This window comes from Topomyia yanbarensis, chromosome 3 (assembly GCF_030247195.1).
Source record: "Topomyia yanbarensis strain Yona2022 chromosome 3, ASM3024719v1, whole genome shotgun sequence".
NCBI lineage: Eukaryota > Metazoa > Arthropoda > Insecta > Diptera > Culicidae > Topomyia > Topomyia yanbarensis.
Genome location: NC_080672.1, coordinates 179,742,821 through 179,765,173, shown reverse-complemented (window position 1 = coordinate 179,765,173; position 22,353 = coordinate 179,742,821). Strand labels below are relative to the sequence as shown.

The following is a 22,353-nucleotide window of genomic DNA, read 5'->3' as shown; positions in this document are numbered from 1 at the left end:
TGCTCGACTGTATTCGATCACCTTATTAAAATAATTTTTCAAGTGGTTCAATATGTGAATCAAAAGAGAAGTTATACGTTTGATACTGAGCAACAAGAAATTAAGAAAAGCAAACAAAATCCAATTTCTTTAAAAAAACACAAATTTGATGAAAAAGAGTATAAGTAAAATGCTTTTTATTCAGTTATATAGAACACAATAAATATCTTTCTAAATAACATTGTAAAATACTAACACGAACATGAAAAGTGAAGCCTACTGTGAATAACAAAATAATTTTTTTATATAAAATCGCAATACTTGTTCTGCTTATTTGCATTGTATGACGTCATGCTCGTTTGGCTCCGAATTTTGACAGTTTGTTTGGCTCGATAAAAGTACCTTCGCTGGTCTATTACTATGAGTGTCTATACTGACCATGTTCGTCCGCATTTTTTTGACAGGGAAGTTGAATAGATGGCAATTGGCGATTCTACGTTGAAACCGCTCACAGATAGCGCTGGAAGTAAAGTGTTGCTGATTTGATTCTGTTCTGTCATAGTGCACATATTTTCTGTAAACATTGGTAAAAATAACTTTTAAACACCAAATCACCGATCACTTTGTTGATAATTGTTTATGAAAATGAAGAAAATGAAATCCATCATTTTATATGATAATGAATAAACATCTTGCGAAAAGGGTGTAAAACATAGTGGTTTCTAATATTATTCGCAGAGCTATATGTGTGCTGTTCCGAAATGTAATTTGTTGAGCACCGTAGCTGCCGCAACATCATTTTCCGTTCCTCCTAAGTTAAGCTAAACCTTCATGAGATGGTGTAAATTCATGATACTCTCCAGATCACGCGAGGAATGAATATTATCCGGCTAACAGGAAAGCTTTGTATCATACACAGCGGATCCTTCTCTCTGATAGTCATCACTGAATCTCCTACATAGTCCAAAATATGAAGTAGTTTGACACTGGTACTGATTGGGTCACGGTTTCGAGTTGGAACTTTATTTATGGAACGATTTTTTATAACCACAATAATACCCCGATTACATTTTAAAGAAATGTATGAGCCAAATAGTTGCAAATGGCTGTAATTTCAGAATAATTGCAAATAAAACTAAATTTCTTACTCGTTCCATTCATATTTTGGCAGTGGCAAGCTTTTTTCGAGAAGAAAATGAAGTTTTTGTTGTAAGCTACGACTCACTTGCGGTTGAAAAAAAAGCAAACTGTATCACTTTGCCAGTTCATGAGCTGAATCATAGGTGTCGCATGACTAATTTTAGTTTTGCCACATATCGCCAATAGTGAAATGCTGATGTCCAGCGTTCATTAATTTGAAAATTTACACAGGTTTTTAAGCAAATTTTATTTTAGCCTAAATGTCTGTTATCTGTGGTAGTACATAAATAATTTATTTTTAGATTGAGATAGTACGTTATACGCGCCAGTTGAGATCCTTCGATGTCACTAATTTTTGGGGGCCTGTGCTAACGAAAACGTGACGCAGCACAGGATACTACCCCTATTGTTTTTAAATGATAAAAGGATTTATAATTTACCATTTTGTAGATCGGTTTCGACATCATTATGTCAATTGGCGATTCTACGTTGAAACCGCTCACAGATAGCGCTGGAAGCAAAGTGTTGCTGATTTGATTCTGTTCTGTCATAGTGCATATATTTTCTGTAAACATTGGTAAAAAAATAACTTTTAAACACCAAATCACCGATCAATTTGTTGATAATTGTTTATGAAAATGATGGAAAACCATCATTTTATAAGATGATGAGTAAACATCTTGCGAAAAGGTTGTAAAACATAGTGGTTTCTAATATTATTCGCAGAGCTATATGTGTGCTGCTCCAAAATGAAATTTGTTGAGCATCGTAGCCGCCGCAACATCATTTCCAGTTCCTCCTAAGTTAAGCTAAACCTTCATGAGATGGTGTAAATTCATGCAACTCTCCGGATCACGCGAGGAAAGAATATATCTGGTTAATAGGAAAGTGTCAGCTTTGTATCATACACAGCCGATCCTTCTCTCTGATAGTCTTCACTGAATCTCCTACATAGTCCAAAATATGAAGGAGTTTGACATTGGTAATGATTGGGTCTCGGTTTCAAGTTGGAACTTTATTTATGGAACGATTTTTGATAACCACAATAATACCCCGAATACATTTCGAAGAAATGTATGAGCCAAATAGTTGCAAATGGCTGTAATTTCAGAATAATCGCAAATAAAACTAAATTTCTTACTCGTTTCATTCATATTTTGGCAGTTGTAAGCTTTTTCCGAGAAGATAATGAAGTTTTTGTTGTAAGCTACGACTCACTTGCGGGTGAACAAAAGCAAACTGTATCACTTTACCAGTTCATGAGCTGAATCATAGGTGTCGCATAACTAATTTTGGTTTTGCCGCAAATCGCCAATAGGCAACATCGAGCTCGAAAACGGTCGTCAGAAAGGTAAATTTTAAATCATTTTTTTCGTTTGTTAGAAAAATAAGTTTTGTGTTCTGTCTCGCGTCGCGTTTTCATGATCCTTCGATGTTTTGTCGTGACTACGACTAACGTTTCTATACAGGGGCCCCTTTCAAAATTTCGCAAGAAACAGAAGGACGTGTTTTTGAAAGTTAATACCTTCCGTTGTACTGAACGGAATTACAATATGTTTGCACTAATCATTCAGAAAATGTTTAAGAATCTTCTATTAGATTTATTATGTAAAATATTATGTTATGTAATTATGTAAATGAAGAAAAATACGCATTTATTAAAACCATTCCGCAGCGCTCTTTGATTGGATAAAACTCATCTAGAAGACGGCGGAAATTTTATAAATATAAGTGGCGACTTTTTTTATGTGCTGTCATTCGTTTATCGTCCACCATAGTAGCAATGTGTGGCTGCAAATTTCAGGGAGGCTGTAGGAAGAACCCGTAATCGAATTTCGGCAGCATAATCAAATTGTTCTACGTTTGTGGCTTAGCAGAAAAGCAGCTGATGATTTATTTGTTTACTCCGTGCGGGTTAATAATGGAAAGCTGCTGCTCAATTTTCTTGTGCTCTGCTAGTTAACAAATCTACCTCTTCTGAAAGTGTAGCGGCGGCACGTTGATTAATTATTCCATTTGTATCAGTCCTTTTCAGGGCACTAGCATAAAATAAAGAATAAGTTTGAATATTTTCCGTAATCGATAGCAACAGTAAAAATTTGGGTTGGTAATGTATAAACAGGGGTGTCGTGACCACACTTCGAAGTTAATTCAAATCGTGCAAAGCATAAATTGACATAGTTTCAATGATTGTTCTGCATTGAAATTCCTAGATGTACCCGACGTCATGAAAAAAAGCCATTTTCATGTTAACACGGCAATAACTTTGCAATTTATAGAACAATTTTATTTTTTTAGTTACCATTCGATGTAAGTACATTCAACTTAAACATTTTATTCTAATTTCATTGTATATTATCGTAAAATTGAACATTTCATTGAAAAATGTATTTTAGATTCTCGTGGAAGAACTGAAATTTTGCCGTGACTACGACTAACATTTCTATACAGGGGCCGAGGGGAACGTCACTTCAGAATAATTGTTATATTCCGTTCGATTTGGCATAAATTTTCATTTTTTTCGGAAATTTTAAAAAATTTAAACAATTTTCTATCACATCAAGTATTGCTAAAATATTTGAAAAAAATTCAATAAATTTATCCAATCTCAATCCAATTTTGCTCGAATTCCGATCAATTTGATGTAACTGGCAACTCTGCATGCTCTATTTTCGAAACTTTCAATAATTCTGGCAACAAAATTTATGTTTCTGTTTTGATTTGTTCCTGTAGTTATGCTGCTGGCATTGTTTTGTTTTGATTTTATCGAGCACTGAAACTGTCAAAACGTGAAATTCGAGCAATTCAATTTATTTTTTGTGACACATTTCAAACTATCCTCGGCCATTCCAAACCATTATCAAGTAATGTCGAAAATTCGAATCCATTTTGATCTAAGCAATGCCAATTTTTATAAATCTAATCAGAATTTCAAATTATAAGTTTATTTCATCAACAAATCACGGCGTGTCGTTCCCCTCGACAGGGGCCCCTTTTCAAAATTACGCAAGAAACAGCAGGTAGTGTTTTTGAAAGTTAATTACTTCCATTGTACTGAACGGAATTACATTATGCACTAATTGCACTAATCATTCAGAAAGATGATAAAAAATCTTCTATTAGAATTGTAAGTATGTTTGACTTACATAAATAAAGAAAAATTGGAATATACGTGATCTATCAATGTTCTACTGTGTCTGGAAATTCTTGTAAACTCACTAACCGTTTGCTTGAAATTGAAAAACTCTGCCAACTGCTTCAACTGATTCGAATTTTGATCATTGAGCCAATCAATATTGAAATCGCCCGAAATTACATTAAGTTTACTTAAGTCAACGAAATTCTCCCACCAGTTTTCTAAAATTTCTAAAAACCGTCGATCGCTTGAACTAGGAGAATGGTATACTACTGCAAAAAATACAGACATGTCTGTAAATCTGGCATCGCTGTTTGTTTTAGACACCGGTATGAAAAATCGCTATCTCTGTCCTTTTTAAGACATCAAAAAATTTCTAATAAGAGTTATAATTGAAATTTTCGTTAACCAGCGAAACAACTTTTTTCTCACCGGCTTTTTACATTCTCTTTGTGGTGGATACATCTATCGTTTCTATATAGTGATTTCTTTTCAAAATTTCAGAGGAAGCAAAAGGTAGGGTGGAACGACTGCGTTGCTAGCGTTTGCTAGCATCTATATGCTAGAGAAAGCAAAGCGACAATCGTGAAGCTCCTTTCCCCATAGATTTGTGTTTTATAGTCGAGCTATTTCGTTTCATTTGAAGTGCACCGGGGTAGCTCAGTGCACCGTGTCGTGTCCGGATGAATCAGTTTTGTACTTTCGCGCAGAAGTGTGAAAACGTGATATATTCCATTGGCATTTCAGCTCAAAAGTGTAGAACCAGTTGAATTCACTACACCGCTGCATTGCCATCGGAAACGGAAAAAAACTAAACAAACCTTTCTGATTCGATGCAATTCCGTGCATGGACACTAATGTTATTTCGTATATTTTCAAAATGAGAATTCACATTTGCGTGACGAAGGAAAAAAATTTTAAAATCACGTTAGTAAATATTAAGTATGTAAGAATTCACACTTGTCTCGCACGGTGCCTGTACGAGGTATATGAAATAATGTTGGTACACGGTAGTGAAACGGATCAGAAAAGAATTCATATCAGAGAAATTAGCGGCAAGTTTTACAGCCAAGAAAAAGGTTAAAATTGACTGCCACTACATTTTTGTCAGTCTTCCCATGAACATCGATAAGTTTGCACCGATGTGCAAAATTTGATGCACACGTTCAACCTCAAACTTGCTTTGCCTTTGTGTACAGGTTCGCCTCGAACACCGTTCCCAAGCGAACGATGTGCAAATTTAGGTTTAAACACCGTGTACGCACCGTGTGCGTACACAAGAAAGGCACACACAAAACAGAATGAGTCAACAATAGTGATGATGAGTGATAGAAAGAGAAAACTAGTGCCAAGAACCTGCGTGTACGAACCCCGCGTACGCACATGGGGTTCGGTTGTGCAGATGAACATGTAATCGTGTTTTGGTACGCATTAGCGAGTTTGCACACGAATTGTGGGTTTAAGATGAGCACAGAACTAGAGCGAACATGGTGTTCGATGTTCGTTTGGGAAGTCTGTTTTTTGTACTGAACGGAATTACATTATGTTTGCACTAATCATTCAGAAAAATGATAAAAAATCTTCTGTTGGAATTGTAAGTATGTAAAACTTATGTAAATAAAGAAAAAGTGATTTTCAGAAATCAATTATCATCTGTTATATGATTGACCAGTACTATTCGATCCGTGCAGCTTGCATTTAATTGCCTTGTTAGCCCCACCTTTTTGTGAAGTTTAAACTATGCAACGAATATAAGACATGATCTGTTTGCATTTTTCGTCATTCGATTACCTGTTCCAGATAGAAACGGCAGCAGAGCAAAACAGGAGCAGAGAACAGGACAGAGCAGTTGCAGCATGGAAAGCGTCACCAATCTCATGTGGATTGAAAAACGCCTGGGGCAGTGTGCGCTGGTAGTTCCATTTTCTAGTAGAAGAGCGGCCACTAGATGTGTTTCTTCTGCTAGAGTGCAAAACCGGTGCGTAGAACTACCTAGGTCGGTTCACATCAGTCAATAACAAGGCAGGACTGAGTTGCTGATCAGCAAGCTTTCCTTTCAGCTGCAATGGCCCTCCAATAAACCAGTGAGGTTCTAGCTGTTTGGTTATTTGTTTTAGACACCGGTATGAAAAATCGCTATCCCTGTCCTTTTTCGAATTTTCGTTTACCAGCGAAACAACTTTTTTCTCCAGCGAAACAACTTTTTTTCTCACTCGACTGCGTTTACTAGCATCTATATGCTAGAGAAAGCAAGGCGACAATTGTGAAGCGCCTTTCGCCAGAGATTTGTGTTTTATAGTCGAGCTATTTCGTTTCATTTGAAATGCACTGGGGCAGCTCAGTGCACCGTGTCGTGTCCGGATGAATCAGTTTTGTACTTTCGCGCAGAAGTGTAAAAACGGGATATATTCCATTGGCATTTCTTCTCAAAAGTGTAGAACCAGTCGAATTCACTACACCGGTGCACTGCCATTGGAAACGACAAAAACTAAACAAAGCTTTCTGATCCGATGCAATTACGGACACTAATCTTATTTCATATATTTTCAAAATGAGAATTCACATTTGCGTGACGAAGGAAACAAATTAAAATCACGTTAGTAAAAATTAAGTATGTAAGAATTCACACTTGTCTCCTAAGGTGCCTGTACGAGGTATATGAAAGGTAGTGAAACGGATTAGAAAATAGAATTCATATCAGAGATATTAGCGGCAAGTTTTACAGCCAAGAAAAAGGTTAAAATTGACTGCCACAACATTTTTGAAAACCGAATGAAAAATTTGACTTTTTCTATGGACGACATCAATCTAACCATTTTGATGAAGATTTGTCGTAATTTTCTCGTATTGTAACAAAATTCGAGAGCATTGCAACGAATACAGCGCATAACGAAAGATATACCAAATATTCAGTTCATCAGGTTTGCGGCTGGAATGAAATGAGCGGGAACCAGTCATAAAAGTTTGTGGCGTAAGCCACGCCTTTACTTATGGTTGTTTTTTCTAGCTAAATATATAAAATATCGTACACGGCTTAATAGTTATCCGATTTTGGAATAAGTTTGCAAAGGTGAATCATGGCGCGATCTCGGAATTTGCTGTCGAAATATATGGCGAACTACCGCAAGCGGAAGCGGCAGTCTTCAGTGCGTGATGGAGAGCCGAGTCGCCGTTTTAGGCGAGTTGATGCAGCTGAACAGCGACGAGTTGTGGAGAGAGTAGCAGAGGATGGAGCAGTACCGTGTCATTCAGAAGAAGTAGCGATGTCATGCGGCACTTCGGCCATACAAGCAAAGGCGATAGATGAACGGTGCTCGATTGGATGTAATACTGGTATGTTCTATGAATCTAGTGTAGTGTAGGGACTGAGATGGAGAGATATAGAGGAATAATCAAATAAAATTGGCGGCGCGGAGAGAATATATTGGAGAGAAGGATAGAATCAAACGAGTAAGAAAAAGTTCGTCAGTTGTGTGATTGACTTTGAACGTGGAAGTTGAACGTGGTAGTTTGTCAGCCGTTCGTCCGGACACGACAATGGCGCAGTTCGGTAAACAAGTAAGTTTGTGAATAGTAAAATTCCCCCAAGAGGGTTACCAAAAGTGTAAGCCTCTGAGAGGGCATTGAAAGTTTAACATCCGAGAAGGTATTTATTGTTATTCCCCCTGAGAGGGCGTCTGAAGTACTGCCCCCGAGAGGGTATCTCAAGTATAGGCCTCCGAGAGGGCATTGAAAGTTTAACCTCCGGGAAGGAATTTATTGCGTTATTCCTCTGAGAGGGTGTTTGAGGTACTGCCCCCGAGAGGGCTTTTCTAAGAATAATGCCTCTGAGAGGGCAATTAGTAATGTTCCCTGAGAGGGTCAAGAAATGTAAGTGTAATACCTTAGAGAGGGTTACGAAATGTTAAACTAGTATATTACTAGAGTTAATTAGCCATTGAATTGACATATTCTACAGCATTTTACTGAGACTGTTGGAATTAAAGCGTTGTTGAAGCGAAAAATATGATCTATTTTTGTTTCGCAATGCTACTCGCTTGGAATCCGGTACCACTTACACAGTACAAATGAACTAATCCACGTGCAGTTGTGTTCGTGAGAGATTGAGGTTACATTGGGTAGAATTTTCTCATAGACGACAAATAAGTCAATTGAAGTTGGATTTGCTTTTGCCTCCGTGTTGCGAAAGTGTGGACTCGTTGGCATGGGCTCCGTTTATTTATCAGACGTGGTATATGGAAAAAACGAGAGAATAGAATCTCTATCGCATTTTCGCAGACTCTTGGTGGGTTACGCACCGGCTGTATGTATGCGTGCTCTAGAGGGAAATTGCGAGTTGAATTTGATGCTGCCTATCCGTGTTGCGAGAGTGTAGATTCGTTGGCATGGGTCTGTTTACGAGACGTGGTATGGGAACGAAGTGAGATAATACAATCACAGACTAACAGACATAACACTCAAAAACAAAGCTTCGTCCGCTTTAACGGTCATTTTAAAAAATATTTGTAGTTGGGACTGTGGCCACATTTGAAATTATGGCGCCACTGACATAAGAACAAGCATATGGGGTATAGACCACTAGTGAAAAATTGTTCCCAAACCTGAGGGGTAACCCACCAGTAAATGAGTGATTGGGACTGTGAATAAAAGGTGGAGCTAGTGTTCTGGGAAAATTGTCGGATCGATGTTTTTTGAGGGAATTCACTCATAGTGTTATGTCTGTTAGTCTGTGATACAATCTCCATTGCCTTTTTGCTAATAGAGTTTTCGATTGAAGGAACTGGTGGAGTTTTCTGCACTGAAATTGCACTTTTCTTGCAGAAGTGTTGTCAAAACACCGACACCATGTTCCATTGATCGGAACTGCAATAAAAAAGTGCAATTCCAGTGCAATTTATAACAAATGGAAGGATTAATATGCACGTCAATAAGTTCTGGTTTTTGATAGCCTTTTCAGATCTCGTTTAGTGATTCCTTGAAGCTGGTGATTGTCGGTTTCAATTGGAAGCGCATTCCAGCTAAGGGCTTCGTAAATCAGCACACTTTTTCTACTGCTGGTAGTGTTCGTTGGGATGTGGAATGAGCTTGTGTGCTCCAAGAAACTTTTCTGATGATGTTCCAGGATATATCCGGGGTGCGATTCGTGAAACCCACTATGCATGAAGCAGTTGATGCGGAACTGGTAGTGCTGCATCAGGTTCCGCCCTAGAATTGTATTACGGACAGCTGCTGAAGACTCCCTTTTCCGGATGTTATACACAAACGAACTCATGCTTTAAAGCATCTTAGTAGTTGTTCTTATAGCTGATTTGATAAACCTGGAACATATACCGTGTCACCGTATGTGAGATAAGGTACGATGACTGCTCCGAATCAGCTTCCTGCGTGTGGGTGTCGAAAGGACAAATGCGAAGCGTCGGAAAGTCCATAATGTGTCGAATACTTTCTTTGTGATATTATTCACCTGTGGCGCCAATTTTAAGTTGCAGTCCATTTTTAACTCTAGATTGGCGACTTCTTTGGACAGCGGGGTAATCTCCGCAAAATGAGATAGGGGTGTTATGCTGCAGAAGATTATAGCCTGAGTTTTTGTGGGTTAGGGAGAAGTTTGTTGCCCGCTGTTCACTGTTCGATTGCGTTGAGATCAACATTTAATATATTGATCATATTTTCTACATTTTACACCGGGCCGGAAATGTAGATTTGCCTGTCATCGGCGTACAGGTGGTATTTGCAGAGAGAATTTCAGGCATGCTATTAATATATAGGGAAAATAACAGTGCACTGAGGCAGGATCCTTGGGGAGTTCCATCTGTAAGTACTCTCTCCGCTGACTTCTTCCCATCTACTTTGACAAGCTGAGTACGGTGCTTCAGGTATGATGTTAACAAGTCGCATGCATCAGCATAGAAACCAAACTCTTCCTCTAGCTTTTTGCGGAGTATCCGGTGATTGATACGCAGTTGAAAGCAAGCGACAGGTCGACAAGAACCATCACAGTACAGTTACCTTCGGCTAGGTTGGTATAGATATCGTGTACGACTTTTGTGAGGGTGGTGGTGGTACTATGACGTTTTCGATATCCTGATTGATGTTTGGCAAGCAGCCATAGTTGATGATTGTCCAGATAGCTAGAGATCTGGTCGAGCAGAATTTTCTCGATTATTTTAGAGATAGCTGGGAGGACACTAATTGGTCGATAGTCTTTTGGCTCGAAAGGATTGGCAGATTTTGGAATCGGCGTTATGATGGCCTTTTTCCAATTTTCGGTAATCTGCGACTATCGATGATCGCATTAAAGAGGTGAACGAGGTTCGGAAGGATGTGAGGGCCTAATAGCTTGATAAATGAGATAGGTATGTCGTCGATTCCTGTTGCGCATGTTGTAATTTCGTATATCTTCTTACACACATTGATCGAATTCGTGTGTTCAAAGCGAAATCCACTATTGATGAAGTCCGGAAGCGCTCTTGCTGGCAAATCACTTCGGCGTATTGTTCGTGTACGCAGCTGGAGGTGCTCGTTAGTGAAGAAGTCGTTGAGTTGGTGGATGCTGATACTTACGTCCGCAGGATCAGTATTTTGTTATTGTGGATTCCTTCTCGGCGAAGGTTGTTCCAGAGTTTTTTTGCAAGCAGTTCACAATCGAAATTTATATCACTTGACAGAGTTAACCAATCTGGATGGTTCATACGCCAAAAGAACTGTGTTTTATTGTAGTTCATACCAATGGAGACCGGACTACCGTGATCTAAAACACCGGAGTTATTCCGGATTGCATTGGAGCAATTTGGTTTTGCCATTTGGAGTTTTTCTATTAATAGCATGGAAACTTTCTATGAGAATGAACTTAAACTATTTTAAAATTTAATAAAGCCCACCATACTAATAATTTGAGGTTTGGCCAATCTTCCCCGAGGGCTCTGGAACTAGCCACAAGAGGTCAATAATGAATGTTCATTGGGTCCATTGTAAAAATGACTCCAATGTAAGTGGCAGAAGACTATGTCCCAAAACCAAATATAACGTTTTCAAACAACAAGTACACTTGACCAGTTCTCCGGTGAATCCAGATTTTGGTCTCAGATGGACGCTTTTATTAAATCGCAAATCTTCATCATGCGACGTAGCCAGAATATCTATTGAGCTACACAAGATAGTTGAAGGCATTACATGTAAGTTGGGAGGCTATTTGGCCGAGATGGTCAGTTTCGGTGAATCCGGAATATGGTCCAAGAGGGTCGCTTTTATCAAATAGCAAACCTTCATCATGCGACCTATCAAAAAACATCTACTAAGCTTCACAAGGTAGTTGAAGGCATTCAATGCAAGTTTTGAGGCCATTTGGTCGCGATGGTCAGTTTCGGTGAATCCGGAATATGATCCTAGAAGGTCACTTGTAATCTGAAAATGACAGATTTGGTTCTTGCACATAGTCTTCCTCAAAATACATCAATATGTTGTGCTTTAGTAAATCCTACAAGTTTTGAAACATTTTAATCTCATAGAAAACTTCTATGTTATTAATAAAAAAACCCAAATGACAAAATCGACTAACCCCAACGCAATGCGGAATAACTCCGGTATTTTTGGACTATGGTGGTCCAATAAACATTAACAAGTTGGTGCGATCGGCCAGATGGTCAAAAAGTATTTGGCCAACATGGACATCGTCTTGAAGGAGCGGAAGTTATTTGATCCGTCGTTAATCGTTCTTTTCGGAACTCTCGTTGATATACGCCCACAAAGGATTCAGCCAACGGGTGCAGCCTGCTAATCAGAATACGTGAGAGTATTGCATGGCGGCATCCAACCAAAGCCATTTCTTTTTCCACCCATTACTTATTACAGCCAATCACTACCGAGTTCTAGAAGTTCAGCCGGTAGTTCATCCTTCCCAGTGGCCTTGCCATTTTTCAACTCTTGAATGGCCTTTCGCACTTCACATCCACAGCTTGTCCATCATTTCCAAATCCCATTCTGTTTGTGCCTTCTCCACTCGTTTGTCCATTCAATACCAACTCAACATGCCCCTTCCACCTGGTAGTTGCTCCTGTACGAGCTGTTAACACATTCCCGTTCCGCAACAAGTTCTTGGGGTCCTTCATTGTGATTGAAAGGTTGATCTGTTATGTGTAATTAGGATATCAAAGTTTTCTTTTTCCGGGCTGGGCCGTTATCCATATACAAAAGTTCTCCGAAGATACTAAACCTTCGATGTTAACGGCTTCGAAATTATATGATCTTGACGGTAGTTTCTCTTATATTGTGTATTACGCTTATAGACCATAAGTCTTTACCTCCGCAGAGTTTTTGGATGACAATTGGATTAGATAGATTGGATGAGATACATACAGATACCCCATGACCGCGAGTCGCTTCTAGAATAGACTGGAAGTACACAATGACAAAAGCACCTTCAATATCTAGGAACACACCCAAGCTAGATTGCTTGAGCGAGAAGGTCTTCTCAATGCTGTAAACAACAGCATGAAGAAGAGTAATCGTGGATTTCCCGCACTGATATGCAAGTTGCATTTCAAATCGGTTTCAAAGCTTTTAGAAGAAAAGAACTTAAGCTGATACTGCCCGCTTGACCGATTCAGTGGAAACCAATGTGCGTGCTAACGCCCACGAGTCCGAATCACCAGAATGAGATCTGTGAACATTATTCAGCTTCGGATCGATACAACCTGAAAATCTGTGCATCGAAGAGACAATTAAGAACATCTTTTTCGTCCGTCACATAAACACCATCTTTGGTTCTTAAGGAGTTCTTCTGAAAATCTTTCGATTTCGAGAGACTTTTATTTAACCTGTTAGCCTCGTTCAGACTAGAGACATTAGTGCATAGGTTTTGCCAGCCAGCCCGCTCTGCAGGTCTAAGACATTTCTTATATGCACTACGCGATGGCCTGAAAGCCCTGGAGTCAACACGCTGACGCCAGTACCAAGCTCTTCTCATTTGCTTCTTCGTTCTTTCAAGCTCAGCCCTCCACCGTCGATTTAACAGTACGAAGTGGTCAAGTTTCTTCGTAGGTTGCTACTATGAATGATTTTGTCGTATTCACGACGTCATCCAAGTCGTCTAGGTTACTAATTGTTGGATAATATTCATGAAATTTAGTCGCCAAGTTTTCCAAAAAGAGGGCCCAATTTGTAGGATTACGAGATACTGAGGCTGACATCAAGTAGATCGAAAAATATATATTTATGATCGGATAGACGGTTCAGTTTCATTTGGAACCTGCCAAATTCTCAGCTCATACAAAAATGCAGAGCAAAGCGTTATGTACAACACCTCATCTCTCCCAGACCTCGCAAAAGTTGGTCCCACATTCAGACTATGTAGATTTGTGCTACTTATGTACTCCATCACTTCAGAGCCTCTCAGATTTATGTCTGCCCCAAACGATGTGATGAGCATTTGCATCACTGCACTGCCCATAATGAGCAGAAGCCCATTTCTGCTACAGTAATATACAATACTTTTCAAATCATCAGAAGGATACGGTAGATATGCTAAACAATATATATAAGTCCATGATTGTATGTATATGATTTATGGACTCCCAAACGGCTTAACAGATTGCAGTCAAAATTTATACATAGTAGGCGTTTGCTCTGGAGCGTGTTTGTGTGATATTAATTTGGGATTATCTGCCCGACAGATGGCGCTTCGGAACAAATTCTGTTTTTCTCCTATTTCGTTGAAAGTCGCAGCAACGCACGATGTGTATTAGCCAGTTATTTTTATTATCCATTTATCTATCTATCTATCTATCTATCTATATCTATCTATATATATATATATATATATATATATATATATATATATATATATATATATATATATATATATATATATATATATATATATATATATATATATATATATATATATATATATATATATATATATATATATATATATATATATATATATATATATATATATATATATATATATATAATTCATCTGACAACACATAGTCTTGATGAATAAACGAAAATCTAATTATAATAACGAAGATCGCGATTTCAGCGCTGATTTTTAAAAATGCATCACAAGTGATCTGCCCCTAGGTTCAGGTACATTCAAACAACGGGATATAGTTTTCTGCACGTCACCGTCCTTGACTAGTTGGTTGAATTCAGAAAAGTATAGCCAAAATTTGTCAACGTTGGTAATAAAAGAGCGTACTGAGAGATCACTCAGATCGATCTGATTGGTTCCACAATCGGACGGGGCCTGAACAGCCGTTTTTTCTTCCATTCGGCAACGTTTAGTGCCCCTAGGCCATGTAGGTGTATTCGGTGCCGTCCACACAGACTGAGCTGCTGATCCAGGCATATTGTCGATCTTTTTACTTAGCGCCATAACAGCACTAGAAAGTTGTTCGACTTTTGTTGGCAAATCGTTTGCGGTGCGAGTTGGGTCTCAGCGATGAAAGTACGAATGCTTCGACCGTTCAACTCTTCCCTGCATGTAGAGCAGAAAAGCATAATCCTGCCGTTGGCACATGCGTCCTTCAAACCTCTTGTGTTGATGCCGGAACAGGTTTGACTTATATGCAAAAAAGCATCGCTGAAAAAAGCAGATTGCACAGACATCGCGAATTGTGAGCTCCGATGAGACACGCGTCAATAGCAAGAATGCAAGCACGAGGTATTTCACGTGGGTTTGTCATGCCTGTCTCGTTGTAAGCAACGAAGGCAGTGTGATGTAACTTTCAAATATAGAAGTTTCCTTTATGGAAGTACGGTTCTTGAACCAATGCTATAGAAGTTGTACGTTCCTGCATAAGTCGAGATAGAATCATAATTGATGTACGTTTATGCTGGAGAACGATTTGTGCTATTCTAACCATTGTTGGTTACAAAACTGCACATTTAATTTCCATAATATATTGCACAACAACTAGAGAACACCAAGCGAATTAGGATGTTAACACAATGCGCCATATCAGGATTAAATGGGACATGATCATTTGATTCCCACGACTTGCGAAGAAAATAATGGTCCACTGTGTCAGAGATTCGCATAACACAGTAAGGGCAAAACCCAAAATACTCCGTGCACAACTGGCATATTTTAGACCATCCAGCCATCGGCACGGAACTACACCTTGACTTTGGAACTCCTGCTTTCAGTCGCCTCCTAGGAAGTAGGAGCAGAAACCCAGCGGCTCAATTCTTGGCAGGATGCCACACGGCCTCTGGGCAGGTTCGTCTGTACGAAATTTGATAGTCGAAACCCAGCAAAACTTCACCGAACTACAATCAGCCGAAAGTTTCAGCAAACCCCTAAAAAATCCGGCAAAATAATGCTGAACGTCGACGCAAAAAAATTGGTGCGTTGAACGAGCGTTCCGCTGCGTAATGCAGCATGCTGGGGTGCTCGCCCGGCTCTTCCCAGGTTCCGTTCGCCATTGAGAATATTTTAAACCCCCTCAAAAATTTTAACCATAGCACGAGTCGGATGACACTGGATTTGGGGTTCCCGATTTGGCTGGTTTTTACCACCGGAACAGGAAGTCCGTAGTGTAATTCTTAGCCGGTTGAAACAACCACTACCGACACTACACGGCTTATCTAGAGTCTAGACTGTTCGGAGAAGAAAGCTGACATTGAAGGACAGCTTCCATAGATGGCCGAACAGATATCAAAAAAACTTTCTGGAGCGCGGTGCGAGATGGTCTCGCTAACTTTGAATCGAATATCCGCACATTTTGAGAAGTTATACAAATGAGTAACCTCTATCCAGTTATGAATACTTGAAGAAATGTTGGTGAAAGTCCCAACCAGAGCATTCAAACATATTTTATTTATTACTACATAGTTTTTAATCAACAGTGACAGCGTCAAGTAACGTGTTTCCCATGAAACTGTTTTACAGTTCAGTTTAACTGTAGCCAAAAACAGATAAGATTTGTCCTAGTACTGGATTCTTGCTTTCAGTTTCTCTAGAGAAAACATGAGTAAAAAAACTGCTGTTTGTTACCAGAAGAAAAGGGAAGACTCAACTCTAGGAATCACTTTCTCTTTGCTTGCTTCAGAGCACTTCCAGTTTTTTCTGGAAAACAAACTTTAATTTCAAACTTCGACACTATTCTCTTTCAAGCTGCTCGATTGCAAAAGCTTATGGTAGCCATGCTATTTGCAGGTAGAACCACTCTAGAACAACAATAATTGATAGTAACTTACAAACTGTTCGTTTCCTACCCATTTTTTTGTAAACAAACAAGCATCAGCTGTTAAATGACAGCTCAAGTAACTACACGAACACATTCAAGCTTGCACTCGATTTGCACTGGAGTGTTCCATTGACACTGGGCCAGTGCAAAACACCGGCACGGTGTCAGTGCCATCAATCGAAAAACCTATTAGTGTCGGTTTCTGATGAGGCGAAGCCGAAACGCAACTGAGTATGATATAAGGATTTGTGCCCTCAAGTGCAAAGACTGGTTTTACCAACAAATTTTGACCCTCGTGAGAAATTTTGGTTTTTACCAAATTTTCCTCCTTATGGTGAAATATAGCATAGTGCTTTCGCATAGGCCTGCTAAGCCAAGGCAAGTTTCGGCTTCACTGTGTCTCATCGGCATAAACAGAACTTCTGCTTGAACGGGACATCACGTTTGATCAGTCGTTCGATTGAAACACAAAGTGTGTTTTAGTTTTAAGGGATTTGCGTCAAGCCGGCGCTAATCTATTCCGACAATAAGTTAGTGTCAGTTTCTGATGAGGCGAAGCCAAAACGCAACTGAGTATGAAATAAGGATTTGTGACCTCAAGTGCAAAGACTGGTCTTACCAACAAATTTTCACCCTAGTGAGAAATTTTGGTTTTTACCAAATTTTCCTCCTTAGGGTGAAATATAGCATAGTGCTCTCGCATAGGCCTGCTAAGCCAAGACAAGTTTCGGCTTCACTGTGTCTCATCGGCATAAACAGAACTTCTGCTCGAACGGGACATCACGTTTGATCAGTCGTTCGATTGAAACACAGAGTGTGTTTTAGTTTTAAGGGATTTGCGTCAAGCCGGCGCTAATCTATTCCGACAATAAGTTAGTGTCGGTTTCTGATGAGGCGAAGCCGAAACGCAACTGAGTATGAATATAAATTATGAAATATTCAAATACTTGTAGTTTTATACGTTCATTACATCCTAGGATACTGTCGGGTACAAACCATTCCTTCATAGTATTGAAAGGCACACTTAGAAAAAATAAAAATTACTTTTGACGTAAACAACTTAGCGACGTATTTTTCTCTCTGACAATAAGATTTTACATGTTGTGTAACATCTCCACTTCTATCCTAGGAATTTCCGATGGTCCTTGCCAGAGTTACTGATTGGGATACAGTAGAAGCTAATGCACGTGAGAGTTGTTTTGTTTTTATGTACCCTGCAGTTATCCTCTAGTAAGAGATATGCGGAGACGCCATCTTGAGCCAGCGAAACTGTCAAATTCTTGAGCCAGCCGAGCCAATCTATCTCTTTTGGGAGCTCAATTAGATATTAACAATGGAATTAAAGGTTGCAATTTTGTGTGCTTTTCTCTCTCTGGAGGATAACTAGTAGCCTGCAGTGATCTGGACTTAATCATAAAGATAAATAGATAGTAGTTTCCACTAACTCTCAGACAAAATAAAAATGTACATTAATCTGGTTCACTAGCGGTTGTGGTCACTATGGCTGCAATAAGTATGGTAGATGAGTGGTAATGGCAAGTGGCAGCTTCGCCTCTCTCGAAAACGCGAAATTCTGGTAGAAACGATTATATCGATTGAGTGGTATTTTTACTAGCTGCGAAGCAACTATACACCACAATGTCTATAAAATATTCATTGCACGTTGGTGAAGGGGAAGTAGTCTTCTGTCAGCTTTATTTGATTGGGTTTATTTCGTTTATTCACTCTAGTCTCGGTCGAATAGTCATTGTTGACCGCAACCTTAACCTTCTTTAGGTGTTACTGTCAATATGACCCCAAATGAACTTACCAAATGTGATATCTTTTTAAATTTTGCATCTAGAAATTTAGAATTTCTTCAAATTTCCTCTTTCATGGAGAGCAACAATTTTCAATAGAGTTCAAAATTTTCGCTTATTCCTGAAGGGCTGTACCAAAAAGTTACGAATAAGGTGTTAGCGGGTCATATTAACCCCGATTTCGAACTCAGTTTTAGAACACATCTATATGAACTGGTACTTAAATTGTTTGTTGGAGTTTCAATTTTCTGTTTCTGGTAAATATTTCCGTTTTTCAACTGGTTGGTCAGTGGGAATCGGTGCCGAAAGGAGTCATGTTTGGCATCCATAGATGAATGCAGAACCGTCATCATAAATCACAGGTTTATTGACAGAATACTAATAATAAACACAAACAAAACAGAAATGAGAATGTATATATTAAATTTGTACATGATACATGACATCTATCTTGGATGTCCCGGATTACGATTCCGATGCCGATTCTGGGGGTACAATAGTATACCGTCGGAATCGGCCAAACATGACCCCATTCGGCACCGATACCCACTGACCAATACGGTGAAAAACGGTAATATTTACCAGAAACTGAAAATAAACATTTTAACAAACAATTTAAGTACCAATTCATATAGATTATGTTGAAAATGTGTCTTAAAACTGAGTTCGAAATCAGGGTCAATATGACCCGCTAACATCTTATTCGTTACAAAAAGTAAACACCTAAAGAAGGTTAACTACAAAGTAAACTCACTCACGAAGTATGAGAAACAAAGCCTCTTTCATATCTTTTGACTTGTGTTTTACTCGTCTTATATGATTAGTGTCATCCATTTCATTTAATCATTCAATTATTTTTAATCGCTTTTCAGAAGTTCATACTTACATTCCTTCGGTGATGTTGGTATAGTGCAATTACAAACTTCCAGTTCCATCCGTACTCTATGGTAAAGAAAACAGTTTGTAAAGCTATATGGTAGCTCCTGTGTGATGTTTTCATAAGGATATTGACATTCTCTCTTCTCTATCGATTCTTCTTTTATATCAGGATAGTTGAAGACTTCTATTATCTGTCGAATGCAAAATATAACTAGATAGAAAACACATATAGTACACAGAGTATAGTTTATGTTACATTTAGCGAGTAGTGCATGTGTGCTCCTGATTTGTGAAGCTTGAATTCGGGCATTAGGAGATATGGTAGCTCTTCTGGACTATGTACATAAAGCTGAAAAAGAACACATATATATATATATATATATATATATATATATATATATATATATATATATATATATATATATATATATATATATATATATATATATATATATATATATATATATATATATATATATATATATATATATATATATATATATATATATATATATATATATATATATATATATATATATATATATATATATATATATATATATATATATTGGTTCCATTTGGGGTCCCAAACAATTGACTCAACGTAGCGCATTGCGTTTGAAATATGTATGGGAAAACCGACTTTTTTGCATTTTCAATTTTACAGACTAAAATTCTTCCTGTAGTATGCCAACAATTAGATAGAAGTGTAGTCCAGGATATGCTGAACAACTTTGCCGAAGGATGCATGGTGTTATAATTTCTCCAAAGCAAGTTATAGCTGTTCAAAGTTCGATAGTTCGAATCAATTGCCAATAATCATTTTCTTTGCCAACACTGCGGGTGTGCCAATGATATTTCATATATCATACCCAAATAAAATCTATATATATATATATATATATATATATATATATATATATATATATATATATATATATATATATATATATATATATATATATATATATATATATATATATATATATATATATATATATATATATATATATATATATATATATATATATATATATATATATATATATATATATATATATATATATATATATATATATATATATATATATATATATATATATATATATATATATATATATATATATATATTGCACAATGTCCTAGGCATAACAGTAACGACGAAACGAAACATCCTGTATCCCTCTGCATTGACTTATATCAATGGAAGTAAAGTTGCAGACTGAATCAACTGATGTGCATTGTGTAACTGTTTTAAAATAATTTATCTGACCATTCAACCTCGAAAATATTTTAGTTATATCAGTTAAAATTTCCATATGTAAGAGCCTCCCCCCCCCCTCACCCCTCACTACGCCCTATTGCGAAACTACCTACGCCCATGAAATTGAGCTATGGCTATTGAATAATTCATCCAAACATACCAATGTGGTAATTTTAAATATATATATATATATATATATATATATATATATATATTATATATATATATATATATATATATATATATATATATATATATATATATATATATATATATATATATATATATATATATATATATATATATATATATATATATATATATATATATATATATATATATATATATAGATGTTATTTAGGTATGCTATATGAAATATCATTGGCACACCCGCAGTGTTGGCAAAGAAAATGATTATTGGCAATTGATTCGAACTGTCGAACTTTGAACAGCTATAACTTGCTTTGGAGAAATTATAACACCATGCATCCTTCGGCAAAGTTATTCAGCATAATTGAGCAATGGCTTTTGAATAATTCATCCAAACATACCAATGTGGTAAATCTGAAATATATGTTGTTATTTTGGTATGCTATATGAAATATCATTCGTACACCCGCAGTGTTGGCAAAGAGAACGATTTTTGGCAATTGATTCGAACTATAGAATTTTGAACAGCTATTACTTGTTTTAGAGACATTATAACACCATGCATCCTTCGGTAAAGTTATTCAGCATATCCTAGACTACACTTCTATCCAATGTTTGGCATACCGCAGAAAGAATTTTAGTCTGTAAAATTGAAAATGCAAAACAGTCGGTTTTCCCATACTAATTTCCATACAAATTTCAAACGCAATGCGCTACGCCGCCCTAATAAAAAAAATTATACACGAGCTTTAACCCATATAATCCAACGATTCCACACATTGTTTGGATTATACCCTGAACAGGTCGTTAGGCTCTTGGATCATGAGATGTTTATTAGGGCGGGTCAAAACCAATCGACCCCAAATTTTACACAGTTGTTTGGGACCCTAAATGGAACCAAAAAAGTGCTGTGCTCAGTTGATGAGGTTATGATTAGGTTTTCCCATATAACAATGCCCCACCCTAATATATATATATATATATATATATATATATATATATATATATATATATATATATATATATATATATATATATATATATATATATATATATATATATATATATATATATATATATATATATATATATATATATATATATATATAATATATATATATATATATATATATATATATATATATATATATATATATATATATATATATATATATATATATATATATATATATATATATATATATATATATATATATATATATATATATATATATATATATATATATATATATATATATATATATATATATATATATATATATATATATATATATATATATATATATATATATATATATATATATATATATATATATATATATATATATATATATATATATATATATATATATATATATATATATATATATATATATATATATATATATATATATATATATATATATATATATATATATATATATATATATATATATATATATATATATATATATATATATATATATATATATATATATATATATATATATATATATATATATATATATATATATATATATATATATATATATATATATATATATATATATATATATATATATATATATATATATATATATATATATATATATATATATATATATATATATATATATATATATATATATATATATATATATATATATATATATATATATATATATATATATATATATATATATATATATATATATATATATATATATATATATATATATATATATATATATATATATATATATATAATATATATATATATATATATATATATATATATATATATATATA

General features: G+C 36.2%; 1 protein-coding gene across 3 annotated transcripts in view; it reads right to left on the bottom strand.

Moving 5' to 3' along the window:
• The window catches only part of LOC131693766 (uncharacterized), a 134,142-nt gene that overhangs the window by 23,560 nt on the left and 88,229 nt on the right, over window positions 1-22,353 (bottom strand). For all 3 annotated transcript variants that reach the window (XM_058981895.1, XM_058981894.1, XM_058981896.1), the window contains exons 3-4: window positions 19,387-19,479; window positions 19,138-19,321 (exon numbers count right to left, since the gene is read on the bottom strand). In XM_058981895.1, the coding sequence (XP_058837878.1) occupies window positions 19,138-19,321; window positions 19,387-19,479 (277 nt within the window). The remainder of the gene's footprint in view (window positions 1-19,137; window positions 19,322-19,386; window positions 19,480-22,353) is intronic.